Source organism: Alosa pseudoharengus, unplaced genomic scaffold, assembly GCF_046254945.1.
Source record: "Alosa pseudoharengus isolate Yale_2024_CS ecotype anadromous, Long Island Sound unplaced genomic scaffold, YU_APseudo_1.1 YU_APseudo_1.1_scf_4, whole genome shotgun sequence".
Classification (NCBI taxonomy): Eukaryota; Metazoa; Chordata; class Actinopteri; order Clupeiformes; family Clupeidae; genus Alosa; species Alosa pseudoharengus.
This window is the reverse complement of record NW_027468774.1, coordinates 28,206,522-28,223,739: the sequence shown is the minus strand read 5'-3', so window position 1 is coordinate 28,223,739 and position 17,218 is coordinate 28,206,522. Positions and strand designations below refer to the sequence as shown.

The following is a 17,218-nucleotide window of genomic DNA, read 5'->3' as shown; positions in this document are numbered from 1 at the left end:
CTTTGTTGCTGTTGAAATTGTAAGTAGCCTACCCTTGGGTGAACTTCGTTTTTGAACGTTTTAGTCTCTTCAACAATGTGTTTGCTCGACCGTTTTATTGTGAGCCCTGTATGTGTTTAGCTTGGTTTCTTGATGGCTAGCTCGCTAGCTAGTGGGGGTTTAGCGTAGCAGTCATTTGCTACCTAAGCTGCAGGGGGAGCTATGTCGTGAAAAATGTGAGCCCAAACCAGGCGAAAACCCAGAAACAGCGAAGGAATAACCAGACCTGCACAGGGCTTCTTTAAGACCCATTCACAGCAAGAACGATAACGATAACTATAAATAAATATTGTTCTTCTTAATATGAATGACGACGTTCACACATAAACTATAACGATAACGACACGAAGAATGATATTGTAGGGGATCACTTTCAAAGAGATTTTCAGAATGATAAAAAGCTAATAACCAATCAGAACCCATCAAATTTTAACTGTCACATTCATTAACACAAGGAGAGACTTTGTTTATTGTTGTTCAGTGTGAATGCTTTTTTAGTTATGGTTATAGTTATTGTTATCGTTCTAGGTGTGAATGGGCCTTTAGGCTACTTGACTATGGAAATTCAAACAGAACCACCAATGACATTTGTGACACATTCTTTATTATTCCTGAATAACAAATTGCATTGCACCCTTATTTGACTTGTTTATTTACAAAAGCATATGTATTTTAATGTATTAGATTATGTATTTATCATCTTATAGATGATGGGTTAAGTTAGTAAATAAAAATGCATAATGCACATTTTTAAAAGCCTATAATAGGATAATATAGGCTTATAAATTAATATATAACAGCAATATTCTAGTCGAAAATAGTGGTTTCAACCAAATAGACGTCAATATATATATATAATAGATTTCAGATGTGCAATAACTATAAAAGGCGTCTTCATAAGTTAGGGTGGACTCTGTGATTGCTATTGAAATGTAAAACCGAATTGTCCACTGAAATCAGAACTTAAACAGCCTCTGAACTCTTAATGATGGGTATAGGCTAATGCTAAAAATTGTAACCTAAGTTATTAATTGCATAAAAAGATTGTTTTTATTTGTTAAAAAAAACAAATAGATTAAATTCCCCATGCAAACTTTGAAATGAACAAACTGAACAAAAATGTTGGTAAGTGGTGCAACTGTATTGAAGTAGGCTATTGAAGAATCAGATGAAAATACATTTGCATGTATTAGCCTACATACTAAGCCTACATAGGCCTATTGATAATTTAAATGTAGAAAAAGGCCTATTATTTAGGAGGATTACCCTCGCAATGGGGTGAGGGCCTGTTTGTTTAAAATGAGTAGCCCATATGATTTCGGGTCATTCAGGTAGCCCTCATTCCCAAAAAGGTTGGAGACCCCTCGGCTAGTATATTTTGGCCATGTTGTTTACTCTGTCTCTGTGCTTATCTGATTTGCATTCCGACATTTTGATGTGTAGGTAGGCTATGGTGAATGACGTACGGGCCTATTTTGAGACCTCATGAATTTCCTGGTTAGGCTACGTCAGTTTAGATAGATTCTTTCACCTACCTAAATGGCACACCACATTGCTGAGGTGCTCTTCACAGTACTGGAGGTCTTGATCGCTGTGGCATGTTGTCTTGGTAACCTGCCGGTGATCTGGGCAGTATGGAAATGTGGGGCCATGCGGCGTCAGGCCACCTTCTGCTTCATCATCTCTCTGGCCATAGCCGACGTCTTGGTGGGGGCCGTGGCGGTGCCACTGCGGGTTGTAGCAGATAGCCGTGTCCAGATGAGTTTCTACAGCTGCCTCACATTGACCTGTATGATACTGATTGTGACTCGGGTGTCTGTGTTCTTCCAGCTGGCACTGACTGTTGATCGTTTCCTGCGTGTCATCATCCCCCTCAGGTAGGCTAACACTGGCAAGGCAAGGCACATCAAGTTAATTTATGTAGGCTACTGTTAGGCTATCACTAGGCTTCTGTTATCACTAGGTTTCTTATACTTTTTCTAACCTAATTTGTGTGTCTAATTCTGCTATTTTCGTCACCGATAGTCGACACTTTTAAATCGAGTAGGCTATTCACCAAGAAATTAGAAGTGACTTACTTTTTCAAGTGCAATTTACAACTTATTTAAATAATGAGGAAGAAGTCGCCAGACTCTTTGTATGCGCAATGACAGGTTCAAACGAAACTAATTATGTAGCGCAAATGCGCTGAAATGGCAGGTCCGGCACCCTACAGTGTATAGGCTATTTTGTGTTAGATGGAACATATTTTTAAACTCAGGCCTACACAATTATAGAGTGTGTTTTTTGTTTGTTTAAGAAGCACTAACACTTTCTAATATACAGTATTATGCACACTAGATTGCTGGAACGAAAATCAGTTCTGATAGCAACCGGCGCATAAATTATTTGACTTCCATTGCCAGCTGCTGCTTCTGTTTTGCATTGCTTTATAACTTTACCATACATATAATTTAGCGTAAAAACAATTGCTTTATTTAAATGTCCACTCGGCTCAGCCGACAACCTAAATGAATGCTATAGGTTTTTCCAACTATGCTTGATTTGGAACTATTTGCTTTGCTTGTGAATGAAATTGTAGCCCACTTTACTTTGATAAATGTGCTTGTTGAACGATGCTGGCATGCGTGTCTTGTCTTGTTGACTGGTTGTAATCTCACCAGAAGTTACTGCAGCTGGCTGCCTTCTAATGATGTTGTCGGAGCTGGTAAATCTATAAAACATTTACTTCTGTGCAATAACATGGGCTGATACTACATAGGCCAGTTGTTGTACTTCTGTAATCATGGGGCAACGCTTTGGGCGAACACAATTGAAGTTCTCGAAACTGTGTGTTCAAACTCCATATCATCTTATCACGTGTGCCCATCATTAAAGCAGTTTCTCTCCATCTTGAACAAATAGCAATGCTTTAGAAGGCTACATCCATGCAACTGATTTTGTACAAATGTCTGCTGATTTTTTTTTTCAATTACTATATTGGTCAAAATGCACTACTGCCCTGCTGGAAAAGACAGCTAAAAACCAGCGGTAGCTGGTTTTAGCTGACCTTTGCTGGTTTTCTTACAGCTCTTGCTGGTGTAGCTGGTTGGGCCACCAGGTGGACATTCTGGCATGACCTTCTGAGAAAGCTGGTCATGCTGGTGTGACCAGCCTGTCATGTGGGATACAGCTGGTGTAAGATGGTCATGCTGGTGACCAGCCTGCCAAGCTTGACATTGTTGGTGTAAGACGGACATGCTGGTTTGCTAGAATGACCAACATAAGCTGGAATGTCCAGTTAAACTAGAAATGTAAGACCAGCAACACACTAAGAAACATCCTGTAAAAATGACAGTAAAGTACAGGCAGCACAGTTGCCAGAACTTTACTGTATTGTTATGTACAACACAGTACTGTAATACAACATATCACAGTTTACTGTAATCACAGGTTACTGTAGGAACACTGTACTGTAACTTACTGTGTTTCTGAAATGTAAGGATGGATCACTGAAGCTTACTGTATACAGTGTATGTTACTGTAATTATGGGTTACAGTAGTTCACTTTAACTTTGTATTACTGTATCTCATTAAGGCAGTAATGTACCGTAAGTTGATGAATAAGCTTTTTTTTTTTTTTTAATATTCATGCAATGATTATTGTTACTAAAATCTCTGTACATATTCAGTAACAATTTATATTTGTGAATTCAAAAATAAACCCTAAAGATAACAATATTGGTAAACAAGCTTAACAGTTAAGTGGAAAATTAAAATGAACAGATCTGAAAAGTTTTCATAAAAATACATTTATTGAAAATATTTGGTATCCATAAAACATAACTTAATTTTTATTCAATTTATTCAAGAGTTACAATCTAAATGTAACAGGTAGTATAAAACTTACTCTCTCTCTCTCACACACACACACACGAATGATAAAAGGTAGGGAAACTATGAATGTGGTCATAACACAAAGGTGGCAAAAGAAAGGCACAAGTGTTTGAAGAATCAAAGGCAATGCCAACAATGAGTGGAACAGGAGAAAAATAAGGCATATGCCTTTACCTGAAAATAAAACGTATGCCTTTAACAAGAGAGATGCATCCAGCAATTCAACAAGGTCTGTTTACCATACTTTAGTTGGAGGTCTGCCACTCGAAGTCTAAAAGGGACCGGATAAAGTTGTTTACATGGGGGCTGATAGGGACAGCTTTCTTCTGAACTAGTTTCCTGAACTAGTCTTCTTACCCACACCCTGTCTGGCCGAGCACTTCTTTCCTTCCTCTGGATTAATTCTCACCATGAATCTGTAATTGAAGATAAACTTTTAATTTCCAGTTGGAAACGCTGTTCTCATAGTGTTGTTTGCACCATTGGTGCATGACTTAATCTGGGTGGTCCTGAGGCAGTTCCCAAAATGTGCAATGAATGGGCCTACTATGCAATAATCAGTTAGTAAAGACAATGAAAATGTTCAATATGTATCTGATATAAAATGTGCTTGTGTCACTTATTCTACTCATAGTTGATATTAGAATACTGAAAATAGAGAAAATAACCAACCTTTGTACAAGCTCTAAGATGCATGCTGCATCCTCTTGGTACTGCATGTTCAGCACGTAGTAAGTTGTGAAGTGTTGAAAATGCTGCAGCAAACAACATCCATTTTCTAGATGTCACCAGTGATTGGCCTGAAAAAGAAACACTATGTCCAAATCTACAGTACTTTAATTCAAAGTTAAAACTCAAACTACTCTATACAAGCAATTCCAATTAATTTTTTGTGCCTTCCCACTGACACTAGTAAAATGACGCTAGGCGTTGTGGACTTCAGCAGCCAATGAGAATTTGGAATGCCTCTGATAGTCTGCTGAGAAGGTCGATCCCTGTTAGGGTCTCAAAATGAGCGCAGAGCCATCGCGTTTCAAACAGTAAGGGCCACTCCACTGATCATGGGCACTTCTGGAGGCGGGCTAGAATTGATGAAGTCACACTGCTTCCAATATGTGAGGGCCATGAGCTCATCCACACATCCTGTATCAACTCTTCTTGGCCCTTCAGTGGTGAAAAGATGAATTAACATTTGCCTCTTAACTTCTAGGGAATCTGGGGTTTCACCCTCTGGAAGGTATTTAGGCTGCCAATTTACGCAACCATAACTATCCTGCTGGTTGAAGCTGTTTCTTGGAAAGGTGCTTTCAGCATCTTTTCTTTTTGGTTGTCGAACTTTCGAGAGGGTGTTGTTCTGGTTTAGGTGTTCAACACGTGTTTTTATTTGATTGAGTAGGGAGGTGTAGCCACAACCTAACACATCTCCATCATCTGTAACATCCCCAAATGTTTTGGGGTACTGAGCGACAACATCCCTGGCTATCTCAGCACACTGTGACCTACTTGGGTTTATGCAGTGACATCTAATTGCATCAACAGTTATTCTTATCATCTTGAGTCTGTCAGACTGGGCTGCCCGTAGTCCTCTGTCCATGGACTGCCTGAGTCCAAAAGGCATTTTTTCCCAAGGGATTTAGAAATCCTTGAGCCACTGAGATGACGGGAGAGTGTAGGGAGAAGACATGGTAGTGTCACCAGAGAGAGATGATGTTGCCGTCAGTGTTGCAGGGGGTGTAGTGTACAGTAGCTGTACTACTAGACTGGGAAGTGGCTATGTGGTACAATCTGTGGAGAGAAAAACAAGTTTAAGAATTGGAAGTAATGTTAGAGGATGTTGCATACATGTGTATCTGAAGTGTGTGTTTCTGGTGTGAATGTACGTTTGCGTTTGTAAATGTTTGGTGTCTTTTTCTCGGACAGTGTGTGTAGTGTTGTTAAATTAATGAAGTATCTACGTTGGGATAGTGTTTGTGGCTGTGGGGTTGTGAGCGTGGCTTTATGTGCGTATGGAAAAATATTTTTTAGAAGAATTTCTAGATATTACATGGGTGTAAAACTACAACAAAGGAAATATACCTGAATTAATAAATTAAGTTGTACTAACCTCTCCTTTGGAAAGTGTCAATGACCTTTCGACACTGACAGGGCATTAGGAAATCACTGATGTCGTCCTCCTTCACATACCGAAGATCTCCTATTTCCTCAATTCCAACAACTACGACCAAACGTAGTGGACAACTAGCTTTTGTAGCCGCTCCTCATCTAGTCTTGGAAGGACAGCATTGACTGCATCATAGATAGAGTCTGCCCTATTGAAATCTGGAAAAACACACACACACAAATCAGAAAATGTAGGAATGTTAGTCAGGCTGGAAATGGGCTGGAAACAGAAACTTTTGTGTAAGGTGGTAAAAAATGTTTTTTACTCATTTGCTCTCCTCTTATGAGACTTAAGCCATCCCTTATCTGTGTGATGGTTTCCAGGACCTATGCCTTATCAAATATCAGTGCTCGGTGCTTGGCCTCACAATGGAGTGATGGAGCGCAACCACTGAAACATCGCCAACGTGATAGATACAGTAGATAAGGGGTAATGATCAAATGGTCAATGTCCACACACATGTACGCCCCCTGCTCATTCAGCCAGTGAAGTCCAACATCAACGAGAAAGACAGATTCACACTTCTCCACCATCAGATAAACTCTGTTCTGATTAAGCAAAATTAGCAGAATTTTGCCAAACAGGATGCCATCATCATCATGTAAAAACTGCCACAACTAGGCCCTTACTGTATTTGATGCTTTTGTAGACAACAGAAGATATCTCTGTTGTCTCTTTTTTGAGGATTGATACCCCTTCAAATGCTTCCTGAATCAAAGGACAGTAAAGTTTATCCTCAAACCTGGTCGCTGGACCAACCACCTGAACATCCGGAGAAAACAGCTGCCCTGTGCCAAGATACGACTGCAATAACTGATGCCTTTCAGCCAAAGAGCTGCACAAGTCTTTAAAATTGTGCAGCATCCTTGCACATCTTTTAAAATAGCAGTGTTTAATCTCGAATCGAAGCGTCTACAAGCGGATGAGAGGACCAAAATGGAGAGTGAGGTCTGAGTAGTGCAACAAATAGTGATGCTTAGCTTTTAGCGGGCAGTCAGGAAACAAATTGTGTCTAATGTGAATGTATTCTTCAGTTAATACCTTTAGGTGTGCAATTTGGTCATGGCTAATTTTTGCTGCACAAATCAGCTCAACAATTTCTCTTAACTTTAAGCACAATTGCCACACTTACCTGTCTATTGGATTCTTAATTCGATCTCCAACGTAAAGAGGCAAGCAAGCGTACAAGGCACCAGTTTTGGGCTGCATGCCCCCCCAGCTTCTATTTTTCCTCTTTCACCACACATGGCCTGTTGCTTGCATCATTCCCAGCATGATAAAAATTGTAAAATGGACCCCTTCAACTGGCGATATGTAAAGTGTTTCTCTACTTTTACTAGATGTTTAATGTAAAGTGCAGAGCCGGACAGTAACGGAGTACATTTACTTGAGTACAGTACTTGAGTACAATTTTGAGGGATCTGTACTTTACTCGAGTATAATTTTTGGGGAGTACTCATGACTTTACTTCAGTACATTTGAGAGGCAAATATTGTACTCCTTACTCCACTACATTTCTATCCATAACCGTGAGTACCCGTTACTTCTAAAAAAAAAGGAAAAAAGAAAATTTGTTGTTTCCCTCTCAAACGTGATTGGATTGTGCAGGCGCCACTGATTGGGACAGCCTATCAGCAATTACCTTCAGCTTTCCGCCAAAGTCAACTCCATGGTCAGATTTAGATAAGAGACGAAACCATGGACGAAATAATGGATGAAGACGCAGCAGGTCCATCCCGGGAATGTGCCAACCTGTGGCCCCACCTCGCCAGACTATTTCAATTTAATGATAGTTTTTGCTTCAAGTGTTTCAATTACAAAATAGTATTTTGTATTTGAAATACGTATTTTAAATACATATATTAGAAATACTGCCCATCCCTGGCAACATGGTAAAAAGATGAAAATGACTTGATTTTACTTTCAATTCCTTTTACATTCTCCAAGGTATTAACATTTTTCATAACTCCATGTTGGACGTTTCTGTGCATAAATGTAAGCACTGTGGCAGTAGTAATGCAATATTTAGAAAATGTAGGCTACTCTTGTACTCTTGATACTCAAGTACTTTTAAAAACAAGTACTTTAGTACTTTTACTTAAGTAGACAATGTCATTGTCTTTTTACTTGTACTTGAGTAAAATTTAGCAAAGGGTATCTGTACTTTCACTCAAGTAATGAAGCTGTGTACTCTGTCCGCCTCTGGTAAAGTGCCAAATTATAAGAGACCACTCCCTCAAATAAATTGTGCCCCAAACAAGGAGGCAGACCTGGATTAGACACATGGAAGTGTTTGAGGCTGTTGAAGATAGAATCAAATTTTATTCCATTGACAATAGGCTGGCCATCAGCTGCAAAACACTTTCCTTGTAATTTTCAACTGTCCTTTTGGGGGCTACCTTTACAGGATTCCCCTGAAATGCCTCCCTGTTAATTGAGCGGTAACGGCAAAAGTTCTTACTTTTACTGAAATTTTCAGTAAATCCTCCAATACAATGGGAACCAAGATTGTCCCCTGATATTGCTATCAATCCTGCTTTCAGATTGCCACTAACTTCTGTTTCAAAGCCAAATTCTTTTTTTTTTCAAATGTCTTTTAAGGCGAGACACAGCAGGTGAAAACATTGTTTTTTCATGCACTGGTCAATTTCTAGATTTTGAGCTAATTTGTTACTTTAGCATGTATTCTATCACACTACTACAACAAAAAAGTCCGATTTACACATTTAGGTGTTTATTTCATTATATTGTGTCTACTCGCGCCTGTATATTTCTCCTAAATTCAGCAAAAGTTAGCATTCTAACCTTTCATGCACTCCCTTGACCATGATCCAAAACATATCATGTGTAGTACTGTTGGAAAGCTCTGTTTTTCCTGTATCACGCTATGCAATCCATATATGGACCCTTCCTATGTATCAGCAACCAATCGCGAAAGTTCAAAGGCGAGTCTAGGCTGAGAACAGAATCTTATTGGCTGTCTTTCCTCTCCCACTCTGAGCACGAAATCTCCACTTCAGAAGCACTTACATACACCAAACTTTCTAGACTTATGCCTAACTATATTTAGAAGACTTTTACAGAGGGGTTTGTTGATATATTATTCCTAGCCTGACTTACATGACATTTTATGCCTAAAAATATGGCAAAAATCAATTTATTAAGGCTATTGAGCATGTTCTGATTTACAGGATAACAAAAGTAGATATCAATAAATCCCTCTGTAATGTTCCCCCCACCTAATTTCTTAACTCAATGAAAACATAATTTTGAACCTGGCTGTATCCAATGGTCAGATTTCGTGTTTTAAAATGTATGCAAATTACATTTGAATATGCAAACATTAAATTACAGAAAACTTGTAATACATTTTCTTCTCATATTAATGTATGTAATCAACTGGGGAAGTTTCATAGTGATATCTGCTTGTTAAAAATGTGACCCTATTCACCTGTAGTGTCTCGCCTTCAGAAACAAGAAACAAGAGGAGAGAAAATCTTGGCTTGTCCAAAGAAGCGAAAGTCTTCCTCCCTGCATTGGATCAACACATGATCGATTGTGGGGTAATATGTCACAAAGTGTCATATAGACAGCCAGGATTTTATGCTTTCCACAAGCAGGTCCAAGAGGGTTTTTTACTATAGACAGGGATGAGGGGTCTTTTTTCAGCAAAACATTCTCTGTAATGACTTTTCCATCTATCACATCCGCCAAAACATCACTCTTACAATCAGACATCAGGCCTTCTTTAATCTTGGTTTGTCTATTCTGCTCTTTGACGATTTCCTGGGTGAGGAGAGCCTTTAGGGTCTCCTTGATTGGAACATACTGAAAATACCGTTCAATGCCAACTGTGTCAAAACCCAAATACATCTGCATGGGTTCAACATAATTGAATGCTTTCTTGAAAAAAGTTTTTCGAGTCTGGTCTGATCTAAGAGGTCCTTCATGGCACTGTTTAAAAATATCCACTTTGAACACATCATTGAGAACCTGATTGATTTCAGTGTTAGACAGGTTCAACGTGGTCATTTTTTCTTTAAGTTTTGGCATTAGATATGTCATGCCAGCATTGTGAACCTCTTGATATTCTTCTAGGATAGTTTGAATGGTAGTAGCTGGGATCAACAATTTGGCTTGCATTTTCAGGTAAAAAAGAGCCAAGTTTTTCAAGAACTGCGCTTCATCAGGCATCACATCCTCCTCAACTGAAACCTCACTGACTATTTCATTAGACATGCAGGGCTCCTCTGGTTGGCTAGCAGGTGTACTGTGACAGGATGTTTCGTAGTCAATTAATTTGTGGCACCTACTAAGATGAGAGATGAAACTTGACTTAACCCTAAAGTATTTCTTACAACCTGTGTATGGGCAGTTTACCTTCCTACCATCCACAATATGACACTTAAATTCCAATTTTTTTTTAAAAAAGTGTCAAAAAGCCACCCCGGTTGACAGTAATAACATAATGTAATCAGAACATATTAAGCAAATTTACTGTTACGTTTTAATACCCCGGAAAAATACATAAAAGCCCCCACATGTTTCGATCTAGTGATTTTCACCTCTTGAAATTGATTCATTCTAGTTTTAAAAGAAGAACACAGCGAAGCAATAAAAAAAGGCCATCTCTGGTTTGGTTGTTTAGAACAGAAAATCTGGTTGCCAGTACAACGTGACGTTTTCACTTTAGTACTCGATTCCTATGACTTTTTGCGTGTGTAATGAATGTGTGTACAAGTTGAATAACTGCATGACTTGCAGTTAAAGGTAGCCATACCTTTGTGCCTTGCAGAGAGCCTGTGCCTCTGCCTTGATTGTCCAACTTCAACTTCACTCTGTAGGCAAAGACGAAGGAAGTGAACACATTAGGGCAATAACTTCACTGTCACAACACAAGCTCACTAACAATATAAAACAAATCCACAGAAAGAAAAAATCAGTGTGTGATTAAATTCAAGTTTTAATGTCACAGCAAAAATCACTGAGTGGTGGTGGTGGATAAACTTGAATTACGTCTAGTGAGAATAGCCTAATCAGATACACTATACTAGCCTAATCAGATACATTATATTCTTTGAAATATTGAATATTGTCTTATAAAATCGAAGTATAAAGCGTAGGTTATCATTTTTTTCACAAGATTTCGGATAGGTCTGCGACCATGCCTAACGAATTAGCCTAATCTAGCCTGTTCTCTCCTCTCACTGGCTAAAAAACCATATGCACGATAATTTTTCGACCTAATGTCGAATGACAAAAGAATAGCAATGTAAAAGAAAGCATTTGCAAGCGGCAATGATGAACATTGGTTAAATGCGTCAAAGCATTTTAATGTTCACGTATCAATGCTAGCTACCTGCTGCTGACTTGACCTAGCGTTCTTTAGGCTGGTGCTAAGTAAGTGATAATGTTAAAGATACTGAACTTAGTTTAGCTGTGGACGATTTACGTGCTTGCTTTAAGTGAACAGTATCTGTGGCGTGAAACTTCAACAGTGGCTTACCTTATGTAACGTGTTTGTTGGTCCTGAACCTGAGTGAGAGCAGAGTTACAGCAAATAGAATCTGGTTGTACAGTAAACATGAAATGTACCGTAAACTACTGTACAATAATCCCGCCTTGCAAATATTACCCAAGATGCAATATTAGCTCCAGTACTGTGCAGTAATATTGTATAATTCTGTAGGACTTTTGATGTTCTGTACTGTAAAAGCTACAGCCATTTCTCCAGCTAAAATGACCAGCTTGAGGTGGTACGACAAGCAAAACCAGCTAAATTACCATCATAATTGAAAGGTGGTCAAACAAGCTGGTCAACCAGCAAAACAGCTTAGAAAAACACAAGAGAAAACCACCAGCAAACCGACATAGTTGTTATAGTCTGTCTATAGGCCTATGTAAATATATGTGACCTGACAGACAGGAAAGTCAGGATGAGAAAGATGTACGGTGCACAGCTCTGACCCACAGACCTTGACAGTCCCGCCCACAGCCGATTCCGGAAGTAAGAATCCAATACAATTTCTCCATTGACAATTGGGGTTTCTTCCCCCAAGCCGTCCGGTACCTAAATGGCACTGTTTAAGCACTTTTTATTGAGTATACCGCACTTTCCCTGTAGAGAATACCACTTCTTCCCTATCTGCAATAACCCCCTGACATCTTGAATGTATTGTTTCTTGTCTGTTACTGTTTTTGAAAGGTTGTTCTGTGTCAGTTTGTGTGTTTTCGCTTGAATCTGAATCTGGGGTATAAGCCATAAAAACGTAACCGTACATTGTAGACTTAAAACCAACTACGGCTGAAGTAAGCGATTGTATACGCTCATATAGACGCCAGAAGTTCATAGGGCACCAACCTTGTTTTGAGATAAATGTCTTTTATTCGCAATGTCTTGGATAAGAACTTCATTACCCACAATCCTGAACGATCCACAATCTCACAGTGATGCCTCTGATTGGTGGAAAGTCTGTTACGGTAAGGTGCTGTGATGTTGCAGGATACTCCCAATGGTACAGCAGTGGAAGTTGGTCAGTATTCCACCGTCCATACCAAACTTCCGCACCCGCCGAAGAAAGAAGAGCCACTGTCTTGCTGACCATACCTATATGGTGTGACCAGCTCAGATTCTCGTTGATGTTCCAAGGAATCTGAAGCAGCTGACTCTCTCCACTGCTGTGCCCCCAATGTATATGGAGGTGTGCTCCTCTTCCTGCAGTCACCTGTAGTCCACTATCAGCTCCTTGGTTTTGCTGACATTGAGCAGCAGGTTGTTGTCCTGGCACCAAGATGTCAGGGTTGCCACCTCTGCTCTTGCAGACTCATCATCACTTGTGATACAGCCGATTATGGTGGTGTCATCAGCAAACTTAATGATGGTGTTTGAGGTGTGAGTTGCCATACAGTCATGAGTGTACAATGAGTATAGCAGGGGGCTTAATACACATTCCAGCAGGGCACCAGTGCTGAGCGTTAGAGTGGAGATAATGTTACCCAGCCGCACCGCCTGTGTTCTGGCAGTCAGGAAGTAAAGGATACTACTGCACAGGGAGTAACTGATGTTCAGGTCTCTCAGTTTCATGATAAGCCTGGATGGATCTATGGTGTTACAAGCGGAGCTTTAGTCGATGAAGAGCATCCGTACAGGTGTTTTTCTTATCCAGGTGAGAGACAGTGTTCAAAGCAAATGCTATTGAATCATCTGTGGACCTGTTTGTCCTATAGGAGTGGGTGTAGAAGGATGTAGGATGTAGAAGGCAGGGAGGATGTAATATGATTTTTAACTAACCGCTCATAACAAGCACTTCATAACAACAGAGGTGAGAGCAACAGGGCGGTAATCGTTAAGGCAGCTCACTGTTACTGTAATAAACTGTGTTAAATGGTGTGTTTAGCAGCCAGGATTTCTTAAAAATTCCAGGTGGAGAAACTTCCCTCATCCCAGAACTTTTAAAAAGCTTGAGACACCCCTATGTGTAGCCCATGTTAAACTTTTAGCCTACAGCCAGTGTTGTGTTGTACCCATAGGCAGCCATTCATGATGCGCCATCTGCCAACAAATACTGACAAATGATTTGATCATTCCTCTTCACCACCTTCTTACCATCCTAGATCTGTTGTGAATGTATGGGGACATAGACACATGAAGGAACATGCAGATATGATCAGATATGGCCGAATCCTTAACGTTTAGAGAGACTTGTGTGATGACAAGGTCGATGGTACTGTATGGCCAAGGAATTGTGTTGGCCATACTATTGGCTGTGTTAGAATGAACGTATCAAGTAGTGCAATTAGCTCCTTGGCATAACTCTTTTCTGGATTATCCACATGCAATTTTAGATATAATAAAACAGTCAAGCTCTAAATAAATGACTGACAGCAGTTCACCTAGGGGCCAGAATATAGTCCTGCATCTGTGACAACTTTACACATCTACTCTTGTGTCTGTCCCTGACAGGTACAAAACCACAGTGACCATTCAGCGCTCCTGGTGGGTGGTGGCTGCATGCTGGCTCACAGCTGCAACAGTTGGCTTCACTCCCTTAATGGGCTGGAACAACCACAACGGCACATCTCAGAACATGACCCACTGCCAGTTCCTGAATGTCATGTCCATGTCCTACTTGGTTACTTACTTTTATATCTGCTTCCTCATCCCCATGTTGGTTATGACTACACTCTATGGTTGTATTTTCACCATCATCCACCGCCAGCTGAGAAAAACCAGCACTGGAGTGTCCAGCTCCTACTACTACAAGGAGCGTAACCTGACCAGGTCCCTTGTTCTGGTCCTCGTGTTGTTTGCCGTCTGTTGGCTCCCAATCCATTTAATGGACATGGCTGATTTCCATGGGTTGGCAGTTCCCATTGAGGCAGTCTATGTGGGAATCCTACTCTCTCAGGCAAGCTCAGCCATTAACCCAATCATATACGCCTTCAAGATCCAGCATATACGGGCTCCCTTGAAGACAATATGGAGGAAGGTCTTTCTGTGCAAAGAGGAAGTGGAGGCACCAAGGAGCAGCCAGACACCAGGATTTGATAAAAGCAGCAACCCCAAGGATACTACCTGTGACAAGGAGGGGGAAACTGTTGAATCAACAGAGCAAGGGTAATCATCAATTGAGACACAGTGACACAGTCATGTGTCACAGCCAATGCACTTTTCTCTCTATCAATTCATCTGAAACAGACAAAAAGGGTCATGCTTCTACCTGTGAAAACAACATTATATAATGCAATAGAAGTCATTCCGTGTGTACATTGGCAATGTCAGACATGCTATTCTCAGTGCATAAATCAGTGTAGCATCAAAATTATGTTGATGCCATTATTTTTTACATTGTGTTGCTTTAAAGTGAAAAAGAAAAGGAATATTGGTAGTGTCTTTTTTATTTAGAGTGTTTAAATAAAAGTATTTTTGAAGTAATCTAAAAGTATTCAGATTGCGGTACATTATCTTTGTAATCCAATGGATTACGTTACCGATTACAAAAATCGGTGTGTAGTCTGTACTCAGTAATGGATTACATTTCAAAGTAATCTGACCCAACACTGGTAAGTTTTCGGAGTGTCTATTTACACCCCTGGTACGAATAGCCTTGGCCACACAGCTGAGCTATTCACACCCTGTGACATAACAACAAAAATACGTTGCTCACAGGCACAAAAAACATGGCGGACATTTGTTTTTTCGTCAGCAGACAATTAAGAATTCTGAAAGGTTTTGGCACTAATATCTGTTGAAATTAAGTTTTAGTACCAACGTCTCTGGAGAGAAGGTGCACAATTTGAACAAGAAAACGGTTCTCAAACGGAAGTTTTGATTGCAACAATTAGTGAGTTCACGCACCAGGGTGTAAATAGCATTACATTACTATATACACCAGGGTACGAATAGCATCCCACTTCTAACTATACATTGATGCAAACAGCATACCTTATTCAGAGTGTCTATTACACAGCTGAGCTATTCACACCCTCTCACGTAACAAAATCATGTTGCTCTTTTTTTTTATTACATTGTGTGATCAATATGCCAGAGTAAATGCACAGGGGTGCAAATAGCATACACTGATATTTGTACCAGACGGGGTATTAGAACACATTGCTGTGTGCACCAGGGTACGAATAGCATACATTGATATTTGTACAAGACGGAGTATTAATAGAACACATTGCTGTGTGCACCGGGGTACGAATAGAATTAACTTTTACAGTAATTGCACCAGGGTACGAATAGCATACACAGCCAATTGTACCAGGGCTGCAAATAGCCTTACCCATACGTTTTTAGTCTTGGAAATGCACAATGTATGATGTGACCTTTGCCATGTTGATCGGTGTGTTTAGAAATTGACCATTATAATGTTACCTTATTTTTTATAATTTATTTGTTAGCCAGTAATGCCAACTTGGCCCAGTGAAACTGTGGACATTGCTGTTTTCCTGCCTTGCATTAGTACAATGTTGAATAAATTGTATTTACTGTTTGGTCTCCTGTTTTGGCTTTTTTAGCAGGTAGATGTAAGCATGAAGTAGGATTATTAGGCTGTGTTTACACTGGCAGTCCTTGATGCAAAGTTTGGATTTTCTGCCTTGTAAGGGACCAAGGCAGTGAGGCAAGAGGACACAGGAGTTTGGTTGTTCAAAAAAGGAGTTTTTATTACTTAAAACTATTGAAAAATTAAATACAGACCAAAATGAGTAACTAGGCCTAACAAATAAATACATAGACATGTAACGAAATGTTAAAGCAACACCAAAGAGTAATGTGTTTCTTTTTAATAAACTGCCTGTACACTTACAAAGTTCTCAATGCTTCGGTTTACATGTAGAGACCCTCATTATGCTACTGTGTAAGTGTGGTGCTATTTTGAGCCTTGTTAGTGGTATAGAAATAGCGATTTCTTTCTACTGTACGTGTGCCCTGAAGGCTAGCGTTAAACGCTAATAAGCGGTTTGCAATAAAACTGGTCACATTCGACCAGCATGAAAACAAATCCCATCGAACTCGGTACACATGTGTACCCCTAGGTTCATTTTGCGCCGGAATTGTCCTTTAGTGACGAATGACCGTTGCAGGAAGTGAGTCATAACAAAACACACCAGACCCTCTTGTAACATGTTAATGGTCCTTTCCATTAGAATTATAATTCATCGTACACCCACCGTACAACATGTACGAATGAGTTGCTAAAGGAACGCGTTTCTCTCGAGCCATGAGGGGCATTAGCAGGAGGCTAGTCATTGTTATTGTCTTGTGCTACATGTAGCCTCTAGCTAAACGCTGGAAAACAAATTGTTACATTGTATTGCACGCACAGCAAGACTGTGCAATGCATGAATTGGTGACCGGATTGGAGCAGCAATGTAATCTAGTGTGTGTAAGAGCAATGTCTCAACATTAAAGTCAGGCTCAGTCCCTGCCCTATCATTGCAAGAGCCTCATATGCTTGATCATCCTTAAGCACACTGTGGATATTTGATTTAGGTTTTTTTTGTATATTTAGTATTTAGTATTTTTTATCTTCTACTGTCTATTGTGCAGTGGAGTTTTTTATATGCTACTGAGACCTTGAATTTCCCGTTGGGGATCAATAAAGTATCTATCTATCTATCTATTTATCATATGGG

At 39.8% G+C, this 17,218-nt stretch overlaps 2 protein-coding genes across 2 annotated transcripts in view; one reads left to right on the top strand and one right to left on the bottom strand.

Annotated features, from left to right (window-relative positions):
- The window catches only part of sult3st1 (sulfotransferase family 3, cytosolic sulfotransferase 1), an 87,351-nt gene extending 85,729 nt beyond the window's left edge, over positions 1-1,622 (bottom strand). The window contains exon 1 of the mRNA XM_076266934.1: positions 1,575-1,622. The gene's annotated coding sequence lies outside the window, so the exon portion shown is untranslated. The remainder of the gene's footprint in view (positions 1-1,574) is intronic.
- On the top strand, positions 1,566-16,072 carry LOC143103132 (adenosine receptor A1-like). The gene is made up of 2 exons (XM_076266933.1): positions 1,566-1,916; positions 14,040-16,072. Exons 1-2 carry the CDS (start codon positions 1,579-1,581, stop codon positions 14,695-14,697), a joined length of 996 nt encoding a protein of 331 aa, XP_076123048.1. The 5' UTR covers positions 1,566-1,578; the 3' UTR covers positions 14,698-16,072.
- The last annotated feature ends 1,146 nt before the right edge of the window (positions 16,073-17,218 follow it).

Bases quoted from the DNA above. Each gene is read 5' to 3' on its own strand.
- LOC143103132 (XM_076266933.1), top strand. From the start codon at position 1,579: ATGGCACACCACATTGCTGAGGTGCTCTTCACAGTACTGGAGGTCTTG. The intron at 1,917-14,039 runs GTAGGCTAACAC...TGTCCCTGACAG, and splicing joins CGTGTCATCATCCCCCTCAG to GTACAAAACCACAGTGACCA.